A 25,315-nucleotide genomic window follows, 5' to 3' on the forward strand; every position below is an offset into this window, starting at 1 on the left:
TCCAGGCCAGATACTGGAGTGGGTAGCCTTTCCCTTCTCCAGGGGATCTTCCCAACCCAGGGATTGAACCCAGGTCTCCTATATTGCAGGTGGATTCTTTACCACTGAGCTATGAGGGCAACGCTTCCGTCTAGATGGACAATGTTTGTAATTCCTTGTTTCTTATTCCTTGGTGCCTAAGGAAGGTCAACTTTATTTGAGGATAACAGTGATAGTCTTTAATTATGTACATTGGCCTCTCAACAGATGGAGGTGAAGAATTATTTGATAGCTTTTATTTCTCACCTCCCCAAAACATGATATAATGTTTTATGTCAAAAATAATTAGGTTCTTTGGTTAGTTTCTTTCTTTTTTAAAAAAAACTTTTTATTTTGTCTTGGGGTATAGCCGATTAACAGTGTCGTGATAGTTGCCGGTGAACAGCGAAGGGCCTCAGCCATGCGTTTACACGTATCCATTCTCCCCTGGTTGGTTTCTTGCTCCATGTGAAGTAGGACAGGTATGTCAGTGATGACAGAGATTAGACTTTGCAGCACCCCCCCAGATAGGTGCCCCCCATTCTTCTTTTCTCTCTTCACTGGTCTACAGGGAACACCAGGGTAAGGTCATGTATCCTTGTCTCCCCCTAACTTTCAGCCCAGCGGCTGGTAGGCCAGGCCACGTTGTGAGGATGAAAGAGGAAAGCCTGGAGCTGCTCAGGGGCACCTCGGCCACCCCACCCAGCATCCTGGGGCAGCCAGTCCGACTCTTTGCAACCCCATGGACCGCAGCATGCCAGGCCTCCCTGTTCATCACCAACTCCTGGAGTCCACCCAAACTCATGTCCATCAAGTCAGTGATGCCATCCAACCATCTCATCCTCTGTCATCCCCTTCTCCTCCTGCCTTCAATCTTTCCCAGCATCAGGGGCTTTTCCGATGAGTCAGCTCTTCGCATCAGTTCGAATCCACTCTTGAATTCATGCACATGCATGGCTCCCTGACCCACAGAAGATGCTCAGAAAGCAGTCTGGGCTGCTGTCATTGGCTTTTCTTCCTCACTGATACCAAGAACAGCCTGAGCCCACCTCCAATCCAGCACGAGGACTTGCCGAAACCTTGCATGTCCCCGGCTCCCCCTCCCACCCTTCACAGCGAAGGCCCCGCACCCTGAAGTGTGGGTCTACCATTCCCTTGCTTTAAGAGAGAATTTGATCAGCTATAAAGGCACTCGGCTAAAGTCATTTAGAAGCTTTGTAAAGGGAGGCATGTTAAAGAAGAGGAAATCGTCTTGTTTTATTTGTATGTATTTCCCAACAAGGTGCTTCCGCAGGATGGGGTCCCAGCAGCCACATGGAAGGGCCTTGGTCCAGCAGAGATGACCTGGGCTGTGAGAGCAGACAGCTGGCTTGAAATGGTGCCATGCCGTGCTGGGGAAGAGCTGCATCATTTGTCTGGTTCCTCACTCTATCACACCCATTTCCTAACTATAAAATGGGATTGCTCTGGTGGACACAGGGAGGGTTGGCAATGCTGTTTGGGGTGTTTAACACAGAGCAGATCAGCAGGGCTGGTCTCCTCCATCCTCTGGAGTTTTGTTTTTCACTTACATTTCTCCACCTCTGGGGAGAGCCTGCCTGGGTTTTTCTTCCTACACACCACAGTCTTCCAGTCAGCGTGGCCAGGGGCATCCCTAAGACTCAGAAGATGACAGAGACAGATGAACAGCTAAACAAAATGTAATGTGTGCACACAGTGGAATATTATTCAGCTTTTAAAAGGAAGGAAGTTCTGACCCATGCTCCAACAAGGATGGACTTTGAAGACATTACAACAAATGTAAGAGGCAAGGACAAATTTTGAATGATTCCAGCTATATAAGGTATCTTGAAGAGTCAAATTCACAGAGACAGAAAGTAGCATGGTGGGTGCTGGGGAGGTCAATGGGGAATTAGTGTTTCATGCGTACAGAGTTTCAGTTTGTTTTTCAGTCGCTCAGTCATGTCCGACTCTTTGCAACCCCACGGACTGCAGCACACCAGGCTTCCCTGTCCTTCACCGGCTCTCGGAGTTTGCTCAAACTTATGTCCATTGAGTCAGGGATGCCATCCAACCATCTCATCCCCTGTTGCTCCCCCTTCTCCTCCTGCCTTCCATCTTTCCCAGCATCAGGGTCTTTTCCAATGAATTTCCATTTAGGAAGATGAAAAAGTTTTGGAGATGGATGATGGTAACGGTTGCATGACGGTGTGTGTGTACTTAATACCACTTAATGTACACTTAACAGGTAAGATGGTTAAGTTTTTTGTATATTTTACACAATTTTTTTAAAAAGACAATAGAGACTCGCCTTCCTTTTCCCTTTTAATGTTCCTTTCAGTGCTGGCAGAGTACAAAACCTCTCCTCAAGTCAGAGGAGCAAACAGAAAAACAGATCTGGAGCTCCTTGCTGTATTATTATTTTTGGTTTTGTTATTCTTAAAGGAAGGAAGTGTAGTTTTCCAGAAATGCTTTCCACAGCTCACAGGCCAGGTAAAAGCCACACATCTGCAGCACTGCACACACATTGAACGGACCAACCTTCTGCCCATTTTTGCAGACGTGGTGCTTTCGCATCGCAGTAGTGCTTTCCGAAGTGGGGTCCCCAGACCGTCAGCCTCACCTTTAGCGTGTGTTAGAAATGCAGATTCTTGGGCCCCCACCCCGATCTACTGAGTCAGCAAATCCAGGTGAGGCCGGGGACCCTGCATTTCACGAGCCCGCCCCCTTGGCTAAGATGCACGCTCAAGCCAGGGCATCCCAGCCCAGATTTCCCCTCTGGCGGCCCCCGGGGGCCGGGGCGGAGTCCAGGTGCGGGCCGCCGACAGGTGTCCCCCCTCTGGGGCTCAAGGGGCGCCGACCTCTGCCCCGGCCGTTCCACCGCCTCCAAGGGTGGAGCCCCGCCGCCCCGCCTGCACACCTCCAGCTGCACAGGTGCTGGGCAGGGCCTGGAAACCGAGTCACAGGAAGCAACACCTTAGCACGGATTCCTCCCACCTGGACTCCTCGCTCGCCAGTCGCAGGGAGCCCTCGGAGCCGCCAGCATGGGTAGGCGCACGGGGCGGGTCGGGGTCCCGGGGAGCGGAGGGGAGCCGGGCGCAGGCGGGGCGCTGCGGAGCGGTTCCCCACGGGCCGGGAAAGGGCCGGGCTGCCACGCGGTCCACACCGGTGGCTCGGGGACCTGTGCGCTCGCGCGCGCGCGCGGAGCGGGGAAGGCCATGTGCGCGCGCAGCCGGGACGTCTCGGGGCGGCGGGAAGCGACCACAGAGGGTCCGCGGAGCGGGAGCCGGGGCGAGGGGCGGCGGTGGCGGGGGGGCGGGGGGGGGGGTGGGGGGTGCGCTGGGGCGGAACGCAGAGGGAGCGGGCCGCAGGCGCCAGTCGCTCATCGGAAGAACTAACGCCATAACCTTGACCTGCCCACCTGTTGGGCATCCATGGCCTCTGTGTTCCCACCCCGTGGGCTGTGGGCTGGATGGGGTCGTGCTGATGATGGGAGGGGCCCGCAGAACCTCAGTGGGGAGGGGGGCAGGCTCCCTTGGCATTTCCCTTGCCTCTGGCTGGCCAGGTGACTCCAGAGCTGCAGAGGGAACCCTGGTCCAGGAGGCGGTGGGGCTGGGCAAGTGGGTCACACCTGGGGTCCCCAGGGGTGCTGGCCTTGCGCCTCCTCCCGCGTGTACGCGGTCAGCCAGGGCGCCCATCAAAGCGCCGCTTGGCAGGCGGACCGGCTTCTGGGCTGGTGCTCTGGGTCTCGCTGCAAAAACACCGTTCGCTTGTCACTCGGTGCAGCTTTCCTGGGAGGTGCTCCAAAATATTTATTTTGGTTTTCAGATCCCCACACCTAAGTAGTTTCTGTGCTGAATGGGAATTTCCCAAACGTAGTTACAGTCGTGGTAGCTGTCTGCCGCCTGATTACCAGTGAATGAACACTGTGTAGTCCCCAGGGAACACACTTTCTAGTTCACAGATTGATCCTTAAGGGTTCACGGGTTCTTTTGTGTGTTTTGCAACTGAAATAGGCATAGCATGTGAGAAGCAACAAAAAATTTATGTTCGCACACCAGTTGCATGTTTGTTGTTCAGTGGCTCAGTTGCGTCTGACTCTTTGTGGCTCCATGGACTGCAGCATGCCAGGCTTCCCTGTTCTTCACCATCTCCCCAAGTCTGCTCAAATTCATGTCCATGAAGTAGATGATGCCATGCAACCATCTCATCCTCGGTTGCCCCCTTCTCTTCTTGCCCTCAATCTTTCCCAGCATCAGGGTCTTTTCCACTGAGTCAGCTCTTCCCATCAGGTAGCCAGAGTTTGTGTTTACTCAGGTCCTAAGTTTTCAATATCTGGGTCTAGCTAATAAATGAAACAAATAATTAGGAAATGTCCTTTAATTTAAAAAGCAGCAGTGACTTCCCATCTTAAGAGCAGACCTCGGTGACTGAGATGATGCCAGGATTGTTTCAGGTCTGCTTATGACTGCAGGGGGACACTTGGTGAATTCAGCAGGAGGGAAAGAAATGAGGAAAAGTTCTTAGGGAAACATTTTTCTTGAAAACAGTCAGATAGGAGATATTTTTGGCTAGGGAGGCCACACAGTGCCTGTGGCAACTATTTAACCCCACCCTTGGAATTTGAAATATGAAACAAATGGGCAAATCTGTGTTCCAGTAAAATGTTACTGATGGGCATAGAAATGTACGTTTTATATAGCTTGCAGGTGTCATGAAATAGCCTTTAAGTGTGTTCTTCAATCCTTGTAAAATATAGACATCATTATTAGCTTGCTAGCCTTACGGAAAAGGGCAGAGGGCTGGATTTGGCACCAGGCCATAGCTCTTGGTGACCTTTGCTTCAGTGAACGTGAGAGATTATCAGAGTCGAGGTGCAGAGGAGGCCAGGGCCGACCTGGCTTGACTGGGGAGCCCCCTCTGAGGCCTTTGGAGGGCTGGGGATGCCTTTGCTGAAAATCTCAAATATTCAGTGTTCCTCCTCGTAACCCCACCGCACCCCCTGGCCAAGAGCTTAGCAAATATTTATGCTGAAGTTCTTCTCACAAATTCCTTCCCTTGCTCTGGTTCTAGAAAACCATAGATCCCGCTTCTGTCATGTGCCCCACCTGGGACTCTGAAAGTGTAGGTTGAGAGGGCTTCGGGTTCTAGGAAGCAAGTTCCCCTGAAACCCAGGCCAGGGCCTCTGGGCCAACTTGAGTAGTTCATTCACTTTGTTATTGTGTCCCTGCCCCCAGCCCTCAGCTTCCTGCTGGCCTCATATGTCCTTCTGAAGAGTTTTTCATGCCAGTTTCCTGCTTGAGTAGAAAAGGAAATCCCTCAACCCTGGGCATTTACAAGTCCTTCCACATTCTCTCCTCTTTCTAGAAGCTCCTGGGTAGACCTGTGAACAGAGCCAAAAGGCCAGGGAGGCTGGCATTGCTGCTGTCGGCTGGAAGCCGTGGGGCGGGGGTATCCCACACTCGGCCCCCACAGCTGGGGCCGAGGGCATCTGAACCTCAGGAGGACCTCTTCCTCCTCAGAGTAAGAAGAGAAAACTTCTAACATTGGGTCCTTTTAGGCTGACATAACGGCAACCCACTCCAGCCTTCTTGCCTGGAGAATCCCATGGACAGAGGAGCCTGGCGGGCTCCAGTCCACTGGGTTGCAAAGAGACAGTCACGACTGAAGTGACTTAGCAAACACGCTCTAAGGCAGTGGCTTTTAGACTTCAGCCTGCATCGTGATCACTTGAGCTAGAGCTTATCCTAACAGGTGGCCGGGCCCCCACTCTACCATGTCTGTATCAGTGGGTCAGGGCAGGATTCAAGGATTTACAGGTTCCCAGATGCTGCTGCTCCTGCCAATGCCCAGGACCACACTTTGAGAATCACCACCCTAAGTGACTCTAAACGACAACTCTCTTTTCTTGACCCTCGCCCACATCCACATGTTACTATTGTGCCCCCAGAACGAGATTGTGGCAAGATCTAGTGCAGTCTGGGCCCTGGGTTGTCCTCGATGACCAAACTTGGGACACATTAGTAGCTAGAATTGGAAAATTAGCTCGTGAGGGGAGCCAGCTAAGGTTGGTACAGGTTGACCTGAATCACCTATTTATGCAGGTGTTTTATTTTTGTACCTTTACTACATAAAGGTACAAAACTGTCCTGCCCTAAGGAAACTCATATCCTCAGGGGCAGAAGCACAAGCCCATAAACCACATTTTCCCACACCGAATTGCAGTTGAGGGGAATAAAGTATTATGAGACCAGTGAAAGCAGTCGCTTATGGTGTCTTGTCAAGGTTGGAGAATTTGCCATCTTCATGATAAATTTTTGCATAGCCCTTCACATCCTCACAAAATATCCTGAGTGGAATTATTCCAGTTTTGGTTTACTCAGATTTCTGATCAATAGCTTTCACACTGCCCTTTGAGTTGCTGAAGGACAGAGACAGCTTGAGGGATTGTTCCAGGGGCTGGTTGAGCCACCAGGCGAGTTCCCAGGGAGCCGTCTGTTCCCTGGGGTCAAGCTGACGAATGGAACCACGGTGCAGAGACTGCCAGCCAGCTCTGTTCCCACCTCTCTGGGCCGTGGCCGCTCTTAGACACAATTCTCCATATATCTCGGTTCCATCCCTGGCAGAAGAGAAAGTGGGTGGGCGTCCCAGGTGAGTCGAGAAGGAAATAAAAACAAGGGTGGACCCGGGACATTCCTCCTCCCTCCATGATGGTGGTGAAAGAAAGAGGCAGTATTATCAGAAGATGAATGTGAACCCTTGCCTCATAGCCCTGGGATTGCAACATCAAGAAGCAGGGAATCGCTGGTTTCGTAACTTTGTCCCCTGATTTCAGAGGTCAGAAACGTATCCCCGAGGAAACAGCGCGGTGGGGTCACCCCGTGGGGTCGATGTGAACAGGGCTGGCTGCCCAGACCTGGTCCAGGTGCAGCTCCTATCAGCAGGCAGGATGGGGATACAGGACCGCCTCAGCAGGTGGAAGGTACTACAGCCAAGACAAGGGATGCGACTGTCCACAGACTCTCCTGAGGAAGAAGGAAGGTCTAATCCGTCCGTGATTGGAGATCAGCCTGGGCTGCTGTCAGTCTGCCTTTCCAAGTCACCTGCATTTCATGAGATGTGTGACCCTGAAGCTGTGCCCATCAGGAAAGTTTGGTTCAAGGACCAGACGGAAGACCAGAAAATTCCCAAACCATAAGAAGACCCATTAAAAGTGCTCGGACTCAGCATTTCAAACTGTCTGCAGGGTTTTCATGTAAGCTCTATTAGGACATGTCAGGAGGGACGACTGAGATGTTCTTAGAGGAACAAACGTTTTTCTCACTTAGTCCAAACACGTTAAGTTCCATGATGTACTCTTTCCCCTGTGGCTGCTCTAACAAAAGCATCACAAACCAGGTTGTTTAAAACGGCAGAAGTTTATTGTCTCGCATTTCTGGAGGCTGGAAGAAACCCAGGCGTCAGCAGGGCATGCTCTCTGAAGGCCGTAGGGGAGAATCTATTCTCTGCCTCTCCTCTTGGCTTCTGGTGCTGCCAGCCAGCCTGGCAAGGCTTGGCTGGTGGATAGAGCTCTCCCGTCTCTGCTTCCATCATCACGTGGCCATTGTCTTCCCTCTGTGTGCACGTGGCTGTCTTCTTATCAGGACACCGGTCGTGTGGGATTCAGTGCCCATCCTACTCCAGGATGACCTTGTCTCCACTCTTCACGTCAGCAACAACCCCATTTCCAAATAAGATCACCTTCCAAGATTATGGAAAGGACCGTAGTTTTGGGAGAACACTGTTTATCCCTATACATGGTGCTAGAAGCAGGCTTCTCTGATGGCTCGGACAGTAAAGAATCTGCCTGCAATGAGGGAGGCGATCCCTGGGTTGGGAAGATCCCCTGGAGAAGGAAATGGCAACCCACTCCAGTATTCTTGCCTGGAGAATCCCACGGACAGAAGAGCCTGGTGGGCTATAGTTCATGGGATCTCAGAGTCAGGTATGACTGAGCGACTAACACTTACTTAAAAACATAAATGGTACTAGAAAACATTCTCTCTGAAATATGTGTATTATTTATCAATAACTTTAGTTAGGAAATATTCATAGTGTGCATAGATGGCTCCATTGTGGCCGGCATCCTCAGCTTAGGTGCTGCATTTAGTAACTAGTGTCTTCCCCCAGCAAGACGGATGGATTTTTCCAGTCATAGCTCTAATCCATTCTGAACAACTGTCTATTTAATAACAGACCTGGTTTGTAAATACACTCCCGAGTGTGTAATAGTAGGTGAATCAGAAATGTCCACAGTGATGTCATAGACATGGGTGATTTACCTTATTAATTCTAAAAATAATGTACAGATTCTGTTGATACTGTGTTCTGGATCAGTGGATAAAGTTTCCAGGCAATCTTTAACTATGAATAGTGTTTAGCTTTTTGCTTTTTGTTTATATATATATATATATGTATATATATATATAGTTCTCTCTTCCATGTGTGTTCCTTCTAAAATTTTAAGACTGGAAAAAGTAAGTCACCTAACACTTCTGTGGAGAGCTGTTAGGTAATATCTGATAAAATTTAAAACACACTCAATGTTTTATCAGCATTCTACTTCTAGAAATTTCTTACGGATATTCTCATGTAGTCTCATGACAGGATGGAGCCATGTTCAACCTAAATATCAACAAAGGAAAACATTTGCATTCTGTACCTAGTTTTGCAGCCTAACTTCACACTTACCATGATCAGAAAGCAGTTTTTCTAGTCATGATTTAATATCTTAGAGCCAAAAAAATCATGATGTCTAAAATTTCAGGTCGTTAACTTATTTTTAATTGCTTCCAAAGAAACTCCCCTAAAAACCAGAAGATAGGTTTTAGTGGTTTCTTTTTTTTTTATAATTTAGTGACACGTGCACGCCCCAGGCATTGTTTTCTCCTGTGAGGACACTCAGCGGGTCAGGGCCAACGGTAATACTCTTGTTTCTCCTGCCTGTTGGGTGCATGTGACTCGCCATGGTGGTGGCGTCCAGAGGCCGGGAACCCCTCCTGTCACATTCTCTCCTGTCTCCTTTTACAGCAGCTCTGAGGCCTGGTCTGTCTTTACCCTGAGAATATATTTGTTTATTCACTGTCAGCCATCAGAGCATTTAGAGTCAGCCTCACTCTTAAGTTCAGAATACAGGGTGTTCCTTTTTTTGTTTCCTTTAAAATTTGCCAGGCTCCATTTTATTATTATTATTTTTTTTTTTTGGCCACTAGGCATGTGGGACGTTAGTTCCCCAACCAGGGATTGAACCCACACCTCCTGCATTGAAAAGGCAGCATCTTAACAACTGAACCATCAGGGAAATCCCTACAGGGTATCCTTGTAGACTACAAGAATGTCCAGGTGTAAAAAGCTTTTGCACAGCAAAGGAAACTATAAGCAAGGTGAAAAGACAACCCTCAGAATGGGAGAAAATAATAGCAAATGAAACAACTGACAAAGGATTAATTTCCAAAATATAGAAGCAGCTCATACAACTTAATGCCAGAAAAACAAACAACCCAATCAAAAAGTGGGAAAAAGACCTAAACAGACATTTCTCCAAAGAAGACACACAGATGGCTAACAAACATATGAAAAGATGCTTAACATCGCTCATTATTAGAGAAATGCACATCAAAACTACAATGAGATATCACCACATACCAGTCAGAATGGCCATCATCAAAAAGTCTACAAACAATAAATGCTGGAAAGGGTGTGAAGAAAAGGGAACGCTCTTGCATTGTTGGTGGGAATGTAAATTGATACAGCCACTATGGAAGATGGTATGGAGATTCCTTAAAAAACTAGGAATAAAGCCACCATATGACCCAGCAATCCCACTCCTAGGCACATACCCTAAGGAAACCAAAATTGAAAGAGACACATGTATCCCATTGTTCATTACAGAACTATTTATGATAGTTAGACCGTGGAAGCAACCTAGATGTCCACTGACAGATGAATAGATAAAGAAGTTGTGGTATATATACACAATGGAATATTACTCAGCCATAAAAAGGAACTCATTTGAGTCAGTTCTAATGAGGTAGATGAACCTAGAACCTGTTATACAGAGTGGAGTGAGTCAGAAAGAGAAAGATAAACTTCGTATTCTAACACATATATACGGAATCTAGAAAAATGATACTGAAGAACTTATTTGCAGGGCAACAGTGCAGAAACAGACATAGAGAATAGACTTATGGGCCTGGGGAGAGGGCAGGAGAGGGTGAGCTGTATGGAGAGAGTAACATGGAAGCTTCCATTACCATACATAAAATAGATCCAATGGGAATTTGCATTATGTCTCAGGAAACTCAACAGGGACTCTGTATCAACCTAGAGGGGTGGGATGGGGAGCGAGATGGGAGGGAGGTTCAAGAGGGAGGGGATATATGTATACCTGTGGCTGATTCATGTTGAGGTTTGGCAGAAAACAGCAAAATTCTATAAAGCAATTATCCTTCAATAAAAAAATAAATTAATTAAAAAAAAATGCCCAGGTGCAGATACAGGAAATCCCTGGAGAGTAAGGATGGTTTTCAAAAGCCCCAGTAGACTCGCCCCCTGAGTCACTGATTAGCCTCCACTTGAGGCAGGACTTAGGCCCACCCCTGGACGTTTCTGTTTTATGTACGAGCTTACCGAACACTAACTCTGGCTGCCCTGTCCCTGCAGTAGGGGAGTACACCGGCTCCGAGCACGTCCCGGGGGCTTAGATCTGGGGCGCCCAGAGCTGATTTCTTTCTGAGGGAGAATGGGAATGGCGGTCAGGAATTCAGACCTGTGGTTATGGAAACAAGATGCTGAAAGCTGCAGGTGATTTATAAAACCATCAGAGGCGGCCGTTATGGGCCTCTTATGCCTGTGATTTTAGACAGTTGTTTATAGAAGTCTTTTTTTAAAAAAAGTATTACTAGGAGGTTGGGCTTCCCCAGTGGCTCAGCTGGTAAAGAATCCACCTGCAATGCAGGAGACCTGGGTGTGATCCCTGGGTTGGAAAGATCCCCTGGAAAAGGGCATGGCAACCCACTCCAATATTCTTGCCTGGAGAATCCCATGGACAAAGGAGTCTGGCGGGCTACAGTCCATGGGGTCACAGAGTCAAACAGAACTGAGCGAGTAAGCACAGGAGTGTGCCTACAAACGCTCTCTGTTTGGGGTTTAATTGTGTCCCCCACCCCACCGGCTGCCTCCCCCGAGTCCATATACTGAGGACTCCCCCCAGTACTTCAGAATGTGACCTTACATAGAAACAGGGTCATTGCAGATGGAGTCAGTCCAGGGGAGGTCACCCTGTAGGAGGTAGTCCCAGTCCAGTGTGACTGGTGTGCTTAGAAAGAGGGGGAGATTTGGACCCAGACACAGCAGCGGGGAGAGGACCAGGTGAAGATGAAGGCAGCAATCCGGTGATGCTAAAACAAGCCAGAGACCGTCAGGGCTGGCCAGCAACCCACCAGAAGCTGGGGGACAGGTCCCTCACAGACTTGCCCTTCACAGCCTTGGCAGGACACAGCTCCACTCCTGACCTCGGCCTTGCAGCCAGAACCGCGTGAGATGATAACATTTCCATCGTTCTAAGCCTCTCTGTTCGCAAAATGAACAGAAGTGCCCCTAAGGGCACTAGCTAAGGACTGCCAGCCTCAGCCCTGACCAGGGGAACCCCCAGCTCAGGGAAGGCAGAGACGTCTTCAAGAAAGATGAAGGTCCAGCCATCAGACTCACGTAGGACCAGGCCCGGCCACTGGGTGGTGAAAGCTGCCCCGAGGCAGCTCGCTGCATCCACACGCAGGAAGGAAGACCGGCCCCCTTTCCCGGTACCCAGGGAAAGGGCGACCGTGAAACAGCAGACTCATGACAGCAGCATGGTCGTGAGGGGCCCTGTGGCCGAGGAGCCAGTGCCTGGCTGCAGCCAGGTGGCTTTGTATGGCTTCGTATGCCATGCCTGTCATCTTTGGGGCGGGGAAGGGGCGCTGTTCAGAGAACCCCATGCCTTTCCAGTCGGGCAACAGGGTCACCAGCGCCCAAGATGTCTGGTCCCTGCCCTGGGATCATGGCCAGAGTCGCTTCATAAAACCTCCACCGTCCCATTAGCACTAGTTTCCCCGCATTCCTAAAGCAACTCCAGGTTGCTAGAGTTTAGTGGCCGTCCTCGATTCTCAAAGGCCTGATAACGCTTTTGCTTTTCGCAGCGGTGCTGGCGGGGCAGCCAGGAACTTGATTAAATGGCTTTCAGGAAACCACACATCAGCATGTTGGCTCCTGGTGGTGGTGGTGTAGTCTCCCAGTCGTGTTCAGCTCTTTGCAGACCCGCCAGGCTCCTCTGTCCATGGGGAGTCTCCAGGCAAGAATACGGGAGTGGGTTGCCATTCCCGTCTCCAGGGGATCTTCCCGACCCAGGGATCGAACCCAGTCTCCTGAACTGCAGGCGGTTTATGCGGCTATTTGTCAATGTAGCAGGGGAAGAATAGGTTCTCTCAGTGGGAATGAAGGGGGTTGTGGAAAAGAGGCTTTTTCTATAAAAACAAATCCAGACGAGAAGGACCAGTGCCCCCAGGGGTGCAGGCTGTGCCCTGCCCGGAGGCCCCAGAGCAGGCCCAGGCTGGAAAGCAGCGCCCGGGGCCACTGAGCCATTCTCCACTCATGAGCCGTGCCCCTGGGCGAGGTCCTGCCAGAAATCACAATTTTCCGAAGTGCACGAAACTGCTGTGTGGACAAGCAGGGACTCTGAGGTAGGGGAATGTAGCAAGACATTTCAGGAAGAAAAAAAAACTTATCAGGTCAGGAAGAGCCCCTCCGGAAAACAAGGGCCTTGGGTGATAGACGCAGGCTGTCTGCTCTGGAACGAGCCTGACTCTGGTGGCAAAAGCCCACTTAAGGAAGGAAAAAGCCCTTTGGCTTCTTGATCAAAGCTGAGCAATTTGGGGGGAAAAAAAATCAGCCAGCGTGCCTCTTCCACTGTGCTTCCGCCACCAAGCCTCAGTTCAATTCAGTCGCTCAGTTGTGTCCGACTTTTTGCGACCCCATGGACTGCAGCATGCCAGGCCTCCCTGTCCATCACCAACTCCCAGAGCCTACTCAAACTCATGTCCATCACATCAGTGATGCCATCCAACCATCTCATCCTCTGTCGTCGCCAGCTGCAATTACACTTGATGCATCTCCTCCAGGCTCTTTTTGAAGTCACCAATGCTGTATTTTCTCAAAAAAAAAAAAAAAAAAAAAAGGAGGGGCAATCACATGATACGTGAGGCTCTGAAACTCTTTTCAGAAGTCAGAACAGCTCACTGTGTCCGGGGCGGTTGTAAAGAGACTAAAAGGATCTAAGGTAGGAGAGAGGGGTGGGGAGGGGAGACGCTAACTGCCCTAATGCTGCGGGGAGCCATGCAGGAGCCTGGAGGTGGGAGAGGTAGGAGGCCTGGCTCAACTGCTGGGGTGAAGGGCGATGGAAGTTAGGACCCCAGCAGAGGCCGGCCGTGCAGGAGGCAGAGCCTGAGAGGTTTGAGGGCAGTCCTGAGAGCCTCCACCCAGGACAGTGCACAGGTCAGTGGGGTGGACGGGAGACAGGAAAGGCAAGGCATCTGCTTGTCACCATCGTCCTGGTATATAGAGGACGGAGCTCAAAAACGGGGAATGAAGAGCCAAGGCCAGACTCACATGGTAGGAGCTGATCACCTGGATGGGAGCGCTGCCTGGTGCCTGAGGCGGCCTAGTGCCAGCCCCCTCCTGCCATGCTGGGCAATGAGTGAGTGGCCTCCAAACGGTGTCCCGGGAGGGCTTGCTACTGTGTAGGCAGCTGGCTCCACCCTCAGAGCTTCTGATTCCACGTGTCTGCGATGCACCCAAGAAGTTGCATTTCCCAGGAGCTGCTGCTGCTGGTGGTGGTCTAGGGCCCACCCTTTGAGAACTGCTGCACTGGAGAGTTTTTAAATGTTCCTTTAACCCCTGCAGCCACTCACGTGGTCACGCACTATACTGCTGCCCTTTTGAGAGCAGCTTGATTGAAAGTCAGTGCTTGCCAGTGGCTTATATTTGAGAAGTCCGACTTTCCTCTGTCCACAACTTCCTCATCCCATGACCTAATTCCCCCCAGTGACATCATAAGGACCTTCTGATTTGATCAATGAGAGCACCCCTGGAAGGGACAGCCTCTTTCTTCAAGGGCCACCTCTCTCCCCTGCCAGGGCTCCCATGGCAAAGTCTTGTCCGTATTTTCAAGTCAGTCCATGCCAAACATCCATCCATACTACCCAGATGTTTTCCTGGGATGCAATTAATAACAAACTTCATTAATGTAGGTTCAGTCTTATCAACCCAATGGCAAAGAAAGTGTTAGCACTTCTAGATGAAGGAAAGGAGGATCCAGTGGTTGAGTGCTTTGACCAGATCCTCATGGCTGGGAGGAACGTCTCCAAGCTAATTTCAAAGCCCCATGTCCTTCCACCAACTGGCTGCAGAGGAAACATTGTAAGAGTTCTCGCCTCAGCTCCAAAGCTGCTTCTGCTAGGAGTGAGGCTAAGTGTGTTCTAGCAGGACCATTGTGTTCACTGGGGTCTCTTGTGACTGATTTGGGAAGGCATATACACAGCCTACAAGAGCCATCACCAAGGAAACTCATTTTACTCTTGGTTTACAGAACCAGTTTCAGACAACCTTATTCCTGACAGCAGTCCTGTAAGGCAGCAATCCCACTTTAGAGACAGGTCATGAAGAGTCAGTAACCTGCAGAAGCAGGTTGACAATATACAACCTTGAATTGATGCTTTTGAACTGTGGTGTTGAAGAAGACTCTTGAGAGTCCCTTGGACAGCAAGGAGATCAAACCAGTCCATCCTAAAGAAAATCAGTCCTGAATAGTCATTGAAAGGACTGATGCTGAGGCTAAACTCCGATACTTTGGCCACCTGATGTGAAGAACTGACTCATTGGAAAAGACCCTGATGCTGGGAAAGATTGAAGGCAGGAGGAGAAGATGACAGAGGATGAGATGGTTGGATGGCGTTACTGACTCAATGGACATGAGTTTGAGTAAACTCCAGGAGTTGGTGATAGACAGGGAGGCCTGGGGTGCTGCAGCCCACGGGGTTGCAAAGAGTCAGACATGACTGAGCAACTGAACTGAACCTGCAGAAACTAGCTGAGCAATTAATTACAGATTCTGCCAAATCCCATCAAGAAGGCAGGTGCCACGTACAGACTCCTAAGCCTCAGATAGAAAATGTTGCTTAAGGGGAAAAAAAATGATAAAAAGGAAATTTTGCCAACAAATAAAACTTGGTAGGAAGTTTGAGTCTTTAGATCTATGTAGATAGTGATGAAACCCGGGTCTCCTGCATTGCAGGCAGATTCTTTACAGTCTGAGTGAAAGTGTTAGTCACTCAGTTGTGTCTGATTCTTTACGAGTCACCAGGCTCCTCTGTCCATGGGATTCTCCAGGCAAGAATACTGGAGTGGGTAGCCATTCCCTTCTCCAGGGGATCTTCCCAACCCAGGTCTCCTGCATTGCAGGCAGGCAGATTCTTTACCGTCTGAGCCACCAGGGAAGGCCATATAAACAGTGATGAGACCTACATCTACAGAGCTTGAGACAAACCCATGTGTATGAGTTTCTTATGGCTGCTATAACAAAGTGTCACAAACTTAGTGGCTTAAAACAACACAGATTTGTTGTCTTAGAGCTCGGGAGGTCAGAAGTCTGATGTGGGGTAAAATCAAGGTATGGGCAGGCTTCTTCTCTGTTTCCTTGTCCTTTCCGTTTCTAGAGGTCACCACTTTCCTTGGCTTGTGGTGGCCTTCCAGCAGTTGTCCATCACCCTGACCTCTGCTTCTGTCTTCATATCTCCTCCTTTGACTCTTTTAAAGACCCTTTTGATTACACTGGAGCTCCCAGATGATCCTGGATAAATGCCTGCCCTCAAGGTCTTTGGCTGAATCACTCTTGCCAGGTCCCTTTTGCTGTGGCAGGAAACATATCCACATGACCCTGGGGATCAGGAATGTGGATATCTTTGTGGGACCAAAGTTCTGCCTCCCACACCATGTGACTTCAGAAATGTCACCCTCGATACATCATGCAGTGCTTAATCTTTCCCTTGATTTCCCTCTCAGCGATGATAAGGAACACTTTCCTCTGCCTGCAGGAGCAAGCTTCTCTCTTATGTCCCACAAAGATGCCTCATCCCCTCCTTTCCCAAGTCCGAATCCAAGAAAGCACCCTTTACACCCATCGCGTTGACAAAGGAGTTACTAGTTTCTAGGTAATAAAACAGTCCAGTTAGGGTTTCCATCCCCAAATGGTTCAAAACGTGGAACGTGCTCCGTTAGGTACTAGGCTATAGTCAGCTTCATGGCAAGGTTCCATTAACGAGGAGGAAGCAGCAATGTGTCTTTCTTGGTTTTTCCTGCTGTCCCCACAAGTCAGTGACATAGAAGTTTATGATGTGCATTTATTTTACCAAATCCTGTAGCCACAAGAGAGTGAAAAGCACTGCTAGGCTTAGTATAACAACAAGGGCCAGCACTGATTCCGCAATTACTATATGCCTGGGATGTTTTACTCTGATCTGTAATTAAAACCAAGTGACCCTTAAAAAGAATTCATTTGAATCAGTTCTAATGAGATGGATGAAACTGGAACCCATTATATAGAGTGAAGTAAGCCAGAAAGATAAAGACCAATACAGTATACTAACACATATATATGGAATTTAAAAAGATGGTAATGATAACCCTATATGCAAAACAGAAAAAGAGACACAGATGTACAGAACAGACTTTTAGACTCTGTGGGAGAAGGCGAGGGTGGGATGTTCAGAGAGAACAGCATTGAAACAGGTATACTATTAAGGGTGAAACAGATCACCAGCCCAGGTTGGATGCATAAGACAGGTGCTCAGGGCTGGTGCACTGGGAAGACCCAGAGGGATGGGATGGAGAGGGAGGCGGGAGGAGGGATCGGGATGGGGAACACATGTAAATCCATGGCTGATTCATGTCAATGTGTGGCAAAAACCACTACAATATTGTAAAGTAATTAGCCTCCAACAAATAAAAATAAATGGAAAAAAAAATTTAAAAATAAAAAAAATAAAATACACTAAAAAAAAAAACCAAACCAAGTGACCCATTAGCGATGTGAGAAACATGGGACCACTCGAATATGCCGATGAGATTTACTGTCAAGATATCAACAATAAACACAACTGTACCGAAGTAAACAGAGTCTGGCAAAGGTTGAAATTTGAGTTCAAGTGTTTGAGCATTTGAGTTTCCTCAGACAGCAGCCATGAGAGGACACAGGTGTATTAATTAAATGCTAACTGCCATGTTACATCCATCCATTACATCTGAATTCTATGAAAGAAGAGCTTAGTAACCTCTACCGCACAACAATGAAAGTGGTTCCTTGGAACACACAGCTTTCAGAAAATAAAAGGTATCCTAAGTGACGACTGGGCACTCAGTCTCAGATTTTCACCTGAGTGAGTGTAGGAATTTCATTTTCCATAACGTAGTTTGGGTGTGATGGTTGTTGTAACAAGGTTTAACGATTATTTTCTGTAACCCTATTCATGTGTGAACTACACAAAACCTTTGCCAGTGTTAAGTCACTCAATCGTGTCTGACTCTTTGCAACCCCATGGACTATGCAGTCCATGGAATTCTCCAGGCCAGAATACTGGAGTGGGTAACCATTCCCTTCTCCAGGGGATCTTCCAAACCCAGGGTCCTGCATTGCAGGCGAATTCTTTACCAGCTGAGCCACCAGGGAAGCCCGTGCTAAATAATGTTCAGCCAAAAGTCTACAGGGGCTACCCTGGCTTGGCAAAGTCTTCCCTGCAAACCAAGGGAATGTGTGAACGCCATGACTGGAGCAAGCTCCAGGCTGTCTCTGTCATCCGGGTGTTCACACCATCCTCCTGCTTTTCTCTAGAAGGCCCATCACAAGAACCAACCTGACCTCTGGTGTGGACGAACCTCGTTGCTTTGTGTGGTCTTTGTGATACACTCTAGGGCCACATTATCTGAAGTCTTAGGAAGGCGGGGCATCGTACGGCCCTGCCCGGTCCCCAGGAAGACGGAGCAAAGAACCGGGCAGGCTTCGAATACAGCCAACAGGCTCGTCCTGTGGGGCTCTGCAAAAGCGTCTTCCTGGGAGGTCCTTTGATTTCACAGCAGAGTGGGCCTCTCCCGACTCTGGTGATGAAACAGGGCAGTGTGTAGTCCGGTGGTGAAACGTGGCTTGTTTATCCCCCGGGGTCCCATCAGGAAACAGGTGGCATACTCAAAAAGACATTTAGACGGAGGCGGGGGCCAGGGCACAGGGCTTCCTAAGTGACGGGCGGGCATCCAGAGTGGTGGCCTTACCGTTACCACCTGTAGGAAGTGGGACAGAGCCAGGACAGAAACCTAGGAGGAGAGTCGTGTGGAGAGAGAGGACCCACGTCGGGGGCGGAGCGGCTGGCCCTTGAGGATGCAGCCGTCTGAGGTGGCCAGGGATGAAAATGCCCTGACCCTCTGACCTCCCACCACCGCTCCCCTGGGGCCAAAGCATGTGGAGATTGGGAAGACACTGGGGCACTCATGAAACCCGCCAGGTCAGCCTCACGGGCTCCAAGAGTCTAGGTTCACTGACATCAGCCCCTCCGGGTTCACCGGAGGGGCTAAAGGAACTTTGGAGTGAAGCAGCCAGGATGTGAACACAGACCTTGAGGACCAGAGTGGCTGGTTCTTCAGGATACGCATTCACTCAGCAGACATTTAGTTTCCAGTCTGTGAAAAGCACCACGTGAGGGGCGGAAGATGCTGTCATAGTAGCAGCTTCCCCTGCTGCTGTCCCTGCGAGCCCAGGGCCGGGGCTTCCCCCATGGACTCTCATAGCCAACCTAGGAGGTGGGTGGGATTCCCGTCACCTGATAGGCAGGCTGTGTGCAGAGGAGGTGGGCTTGCCCAGGCATGCAGGGGAATGGGGTCAGCAACAAGACTAGGATCCCATTTCCCATCTGACCTCATGCCGTACGCCTCACGGGTTGCCCCCGAGAACAGCCCCTTCCTATAAGAAAGTCTAACTGGGGAGAACACCAGTCCGTCAGCGGTGAAGAATCTCCTTCCAGAACTTTCATCTCTCCCACCTTGAGAACAAGGATGAAGATAGCATCACCGCTCTTAAGTGGGGAAGGTGAGACGGGGGAAGTATAGTTACCCACAGCGCAGCGGGACTGGCTTCAGGAAGGAAGGCCGCCTCTTTACGAGATGGGGGGTGGTGGCCTGGAAGACCACGGGGTCCAGGCCGAGAATGGGGTTCCTCAGGCAGAGTTGCAGTTGTGTCTTATGGGATGGGGCCCCGGATGAGCTCATGATGAAAATACAGGCGGCCAGTCGGAGAGGAAGGGCCGGGAACAGGGAAGATCTAAAAGCTTGCGGTGGGGACCACGGGGGAGACGCCAGTGAGGTGTTCAGCCTCTGTATCCCATTCTCCACCCGGCACCCCAGAACACAGGGCCCAGGAGCGTCCTGAGGTGCCCAGGGCCGGGATAAAATTTAGGTACTTAGATCAGGCAGGCAACTCGACCTCACAGTCTGCGTGTGGTTCGCAGGGGACCATCCCCAGGCCAGCAGCGCTCACTGACCTGCCCTTGGACTTTGTTAGAAATGAAAGCTTGGGGGACCTACTCCTCCTCATTAGAAATGCAACCTACTCCTCAGGCCTCCAGAGACAGCAACTCTGGGCATGGGATCCAGAAACTGCTCTCTCAAGCCCTAGGGTTGGCTCTGAGGCAGGCTCCAGTTTGAGAACCTCTGCTCATGGGCTTCCCAGGCGGCACTGTGGTAAAGAATCCGCCTGCCAATGCAGGAGACACAGGAGATGTGGGTTCAATCCCTGACTGGGAAGATCCCCTGGAGTAGGAAATGGAAACCTGTTCTAGTTTCTTGCTGGGAAAATTCTATGGACAGAGGAGTCTGGCAGGCCACAGTCCATGGGGTCGTGAAAAGTCGGATATAACACACACACACACACACACACACACAGCTGTGGAGTCACGGATACATAAGTCTGAGGATCATGACTGTAAGGAACTCGAAACTGTGGTCAGTGGGGCTGGGGTGAGGGGGTGGAAAGGGGGTGGGTCCCCAGGGACAGAGGCATTGAAATAGCATGTGACAGCCCCTGATAAATAGGGGCCAAGGTGTGCGGGGACACGAGCAGTACAGAAGATGCTGTTTGCTCGCTCAGTCGTGTCTGACTCTGTGACCCCGTGGACTGCAGCACGCCAGGCAGGAGATAGGAGGACTCGGGCAAGACTCCGGGTGAGCTCTGGTCACAGTTCAGGGGAGACAGTAGAGCAGGAGCCGGGACAGAGGGGATGAGGGCTACAGCTACGGTTGAGAAGGCTGTCAGTGGCACCTGGTTTGTGCCAGCTCACTTGGATCTTCGCCCATTTTCTTCCTGCTCTTCTAAGTCTCTCTTCTGGTGCTAAGCCCCTGCTGGGCGGTGGGTGCTGGAAAAGACGCTGGGGATATGGGGCTGGAGACCCCGTGATTCTTCCGGCAGCAGGGAGGCGGCAATGGAAACTGTCGGTTATTGCCCCCTGGTTATGCAGGGAGGTCGGAGGCGGCTTCACTGTCTTGAGTTGAGGGCTGTGGGCGTGCAGATGGGGCATGTCCAGGGAAGCGGGTTGGGTGTCTGGGAGCCTGTGTGCCTGGGGGGCTGGGCAGGAAGAAAGGCATTTTTAAGGCATTATAAAATTAAGTTAGACAGAATGCTATTGCACACTTAAGAGCATTCTGTCTAAAAAACAAAGTTTAATTGCACATTTAACAGGGCTTCCCTTGTGGCTCAGCTGGTAAAGAATCCGCCTGCCATGTGGGAGACCTAGGGCTGGGAAGATCCCCTGGAGAAGGGAAAGGCTACCCACTCCAGTACTCTGGCCTGGAGAATTCCAGGGACAGTCCATGGGGTCACAAAGAGTCAGACACAACTGAGCAACATTCACACACACACACTTAACAGACCACAGCATAGTATAAGAAGAAAGGCGGCTCGGGAACCCGGGCGGAGATGGGATCGTCACCACGTGTCAAGTGCGCGTCCTCATTTTCTATTTCGGTTATCTCACCCTCACCCAAACCCCCCGGCCTCGTGAGACTGTGAAGGACATTCTGAAAGTTGGGGTTTTTATCCCGTGGGCGCCAGGCAGCCTTTGAAGCCTCTCAAGGAGGAAATGGTTGCGGCAGATCCTCTGAGTCTCTGGTTCTCCATCCTGACCACGCATTTGCCCTGATGAGGAGCTGATGAAAAGAAAATGCAGCTACCAGCCCAGCCCTACTCAGCAAAGAGGCCGGGGCCCAGGCCCGGATGGCGAATGGGGCCTGAGTGCCGGGGACAACACCCCCAGCGGCCCGGCTGGCCGGAGGGGCTGAGCTCAGACTCAGCAAAAAGCGCTTTGCCTACTCGCCTCTAACTGTGGCGTTTTGTTTTCTTTCAGGAATGTCCGTGCCGAAGGTGAGTCTCCCTCCTCCTTCCCCACGTGACTTCATGATGTAAGCTGTAAGCTTTACGACCTGTTTTGCCCCTCATTGTCCACAGCTGCGCTCCATTCACTTAACGTGCATCTAGCATCCACCAGGGAACCATCCTGAGTCCCTGTGTGACCATTTCTTCTCTTTAGAAACTTCTGTGTAGAGGCATCCCTCCTGTTACCATGCTTCGCAGAGACTGTGTTTTTGTGCAAACTGAAGGTTTGTGGCAACCCTGGTAGTCAGATGATGGTTAACATTTTTCAGCAATAAGGCATTTTTAAATTAAGCATTGTTTTTTAGACATAATGCTATTGCACACTTAACAGACGACAGAGTAGTGTAGACGTGACTTTCATATGCACCGTAAAACCCAAAACTTTGTGTGACTTGTTTTATCACAGTTATTGTTCTACTGCGGTGGTCTCGAACCAAACCCGCTGTATCTCTGAGGTCTGCCTATATAGCCCTTCTCAGGCTAGCAATAAAACTGTAAAACAAGAAAAACCTTCATTTCGTTGTTGTCACTACGTAGAGTGTAAGGGAATAAAAAAGTTTTAATCCTGGATCCCACCTCTGGAGGGTCTCCGGTAAGTTACTAAATACACACCAGCTGCTTTCTGTGCTATTAGCTCTCACTGACGATGCTGGACCAGTGAGGACCTTGTTTCCAGCCCAGACTGTTTCTCTTTGTCAGAATTGCTTCGGGTACCCCTTGAGCATCTTCTTCATCGTGGTCAATGAGTTCTGCGAAAGGTTCTCTTACTATGGAATGAGAGGTAACTCTTTTCGACACCCCTCACCCCCATTCCCACCCCCCCCACCCCCGGTCAGTAAGGAGCCCGTTACCTCTGCAACTGCTCACTTCGTTGCCATCTCCTCCTCCGCTACCCTCTGCAAAAAGCACTCCTGATCCTGTACTTCCAACGTTTCCTGGGCTGGAACGACAACCTGGGCACCGCCATCTACCACACGTTCGTCGCCCTGTGCTACCTGACGCCCATCCTCGGGGCTCTCATCGCCGACTCCTGGCTGGGGAAGTTCAAGTGAGTCGTGGTGGCTCTCTTGTTAACGAGCAAGCCAACAAGTAATGAAGATAAGCCTTGCGATTTGGGATGGTGGTCTCCGGGCACGAATTAGGGAACATAAAAAGCTCCAAGGAGAGGGTCCCAGGCCCCATTTCTGCTCATCCTCATATGGCCAGAGTTCAGCAGTGGCCTGGCATTCAGCAGGGTGGATGCGAGTAGCATCGGTAGGATTTTTGGCCTCCTTGTCTCATGTTGAAATAGTAGCAGGAATATTGTCTGTTAATGATGCGTGAGGAATTAAGGGCTGGGAGAACAAAGAAGCTCCCTAAAAACACCCCAGCAGATGAAAGGCTCAAACTGCTAGATGGTGGGGCATGGGATGATCAGCCAGTCATTCAGGGAGAGGTCCAAGAGCACCCTCAGTGGTGGTGGGGGGTGGAGGTGGTCCTCAGGAATTTTCCTTGGACAACGCAGAAGGAAGTAAAGGTTCTTCCAGCTGAAATGCGTGATGTGGGCGGAGGCAGGAATATTCACCATCTCAAAATAAGTCAGTATCATTCAAAATTAACCAATGGACCACTCCTGCCCAAGTGTCATTACCAGATACACAATCATGCTCTCTCACTGTCCAAAGATGCGTGTCCTCATTTTGATAGTTATACATTGAGTCTTTCACATAGTTCAAAGAGAAAACGGATCTTCCTTCTCCCCAGGCTCCTCCAGCCACAACTTTGCTCAGCGCCTACATGCTGGGGGCCGATTTCTTCAGCAGGCTGACTTTCAAAGGGGTATCCGGTTATTGTCCCAATTTGAGAAACAAGGACAGTTGTAACTGGGCTTTTGAAAATTGGAAGCAGAGGCCTTTTTGCGCTGGTGTTGGAAGTGGACGGTCCTTGTGCAATTGACTTGGATTCTCTTGACCTCTTTTAACACAGGACGATCGTGTCGCTGTCCATCGTCTACACCATTGGGCAGGTAGTCATTGCTGTGAGCTCAATTAACGATCTCACGGACTTCAACCATGATGGAACCCCGGACAGTATTTCTGTGCACGTGTGAGTTGATGCTAACCGTGGCCCTACCCACACCTTCTTGCTAGTTGCTTGTTTGGTGTTTTGATTTTTTTTTTTAATTTTTCAATTGAAGTATAGTTGATTTACAGTGTTGTGTTAGTTTCTGATGTGCAGCAAAGTGATTCCATTATACATACATATTCTTTTCATATTTTTTTATTATGGTTTATTACAGGATATCAAATACAGTTCCCTATGCTGTATAGTAGGACCTTGTTGTTTATCTGTTTTATATGTAGTAGTTTGTGTCTGCTAACCCCAAACTCCTATTTTATCCCTTCTTCCTTTACTGCTCTAATTTTTAATCATTTTCCTTGAAACTTTGGGCTTCCCAGGTGGCACTAGTAGTAACGAACCCACCTGAAAATGCAGAAGACATTAGAGATGTGGGCTCAATCCCTGGGTCAGGAAGATCCCCAGCGGAGGGCACGGCAGCCCACTCCAGTATTCTCGCCTGGAGCATCCCATGGAAAGAGCAGCCTGGTGGGCTACAGTCCATGGGGTTGCAAAGAGTCAGAGACTACTGAAGGGACTTACCACACAGCACACTTGAACCTTCACCCTAAGTGGGTGAACCTAAGTGGAAGGAAGACTTTCCTTCCCCATCAGTGTAGAGAGAGGTGTTTAACTGACTCAGACTTGGGTCTTCAGGACATAACTGTCCTAACCATTGTCTGGAGTCACTGCTCACTTGGAGGCTTGGCGTCTTGGGTGCACCCCCATTCAGCACACGAATGTCTGTGTTCATCTCCCTGGAGGGACATTGACCACATGGACCCTGATCCTTGGTTTCCCCTGGTTTCCTCAGGAATCTGTACCTTCAATTTTCGGTCTTGCACCACATCTCTGCTCATTTTTCCGTAATTCAGTTTGTTCCAGTCTGATGTTCTGCTTTCTTGATGAAAAGCCCTGTGGACACCAGCTCCCCTGTGAGGTGAATTTCCCCTCATGGCAGTCTGGCCTAGCGGACAAGTTGTGAAGATTTATTTCACTTCCTGGTCTTTCACTTTGGTTTCTGGATCTATAGTAAACCATCTAATAGGTTAGGAAAATACCACTGAAATTCAAATTAGTATCTGCAGTATCTTGTGTTTCTGGTTTGTTGCTCAATCAGATTGCCTTCCAGACTAGTCCCTGGATGTGACATGCATGGTCCCCCCAGGGAACCATGTTGGTGGGGGGCAGTGGGTATAAACTCAGCCCACAGCTCAAACTCCCAGGGTCTGTCTCACAGATGAGCTGTAAGACCTGGGCCGACTTATCTCCTCCATGCCTCGATTTTCTAACCTACAATATAAATTAAGGACATGTACGTTGGTGCCAGGCTGTATGGGTTCAAGTTCTGCCCGTGCCTCTTGCTTGTTGTATGATCTTCAGCACATTTTTCACCTCTGTGCCCAGGAGTCCTCATTTGTAATAATATCTGCCTGTGTATTAATCCAGGTGGAGAACCTGGAACACTGCCTGGCAGGCAGTACATACATAAGAAAGCTTAGTGACTTATTTTATTTCGTGAGGTTAGTACTGAAACCCTGCTGAGAGTGGAGGGTATATAATATTCAATTGGCTATGTTTTTGTTGTCCTTTAAAATGCTTAGTGTGATACCACCAAACACAAGTTGTTTTAAGAGGCAGATTGGCTGAAAGAGATGCTTC

At 49.8% G+C, this 25,315-nt stretch overlaps 1 protein-coding gene across 2 annotated transcripts in view; it reads left to right on the plus strand.

Moving 5' to 3' along the window:
• Positions 1–2,970: 2,970 nt before the first annotated feature.
• Positions 2,971–25,315, plus strand: part of SLC15A1 (solute carrier family 15 member 1) — a 47,595-nt gene continuing 25,250 nt past the window's right edge. Inside the window, exons 1-5 of one of the 2 annotated variants that reach the window (XM_043477907.1) lie at positions 2,971–3,066; positions 21,528–21,544; positions 22,256–22,337; positions 22,463–22,604; positions 23,522–23,641. In XM_043477907.1, coding sequence (XP_043333842.1) covers positions 3,063–3,066; positions 21,528–21,544; positions 22,256–22,337; positions 22,463–22,604; positions 23,522–23,641 — 365 coding nt within the window. In that variant the 5' untranslated portion in view covers positions 2,971–3,062. Of the gene's footprint in view, positions 3,067–20,251; positions 20,350–21,527; positions 21,545–22,255; positions 22,338–22,462; positions 22,605–23,521; positions 23,642–25,315 lie in introns of those variants that run through there. The other variant, XM_043477908.1, reaches the window with a different exon arrangement.

This window comes from Cervus canadensis, chromosome 9 (genome assembly GCF_019320065.1).
Source record: "Cervus canadensis isolate Bull #8, Minnesota chromosome 9, ASM1932006v1, whole genome shotgun sequence".
Classification (NCBI taxonomy): domain Eukaryota; kingdom Metazoa; phylum Chordata; class Mammalia; order Artiodactyla; family Cervidae; genus Cervus; species Cervus canadensis.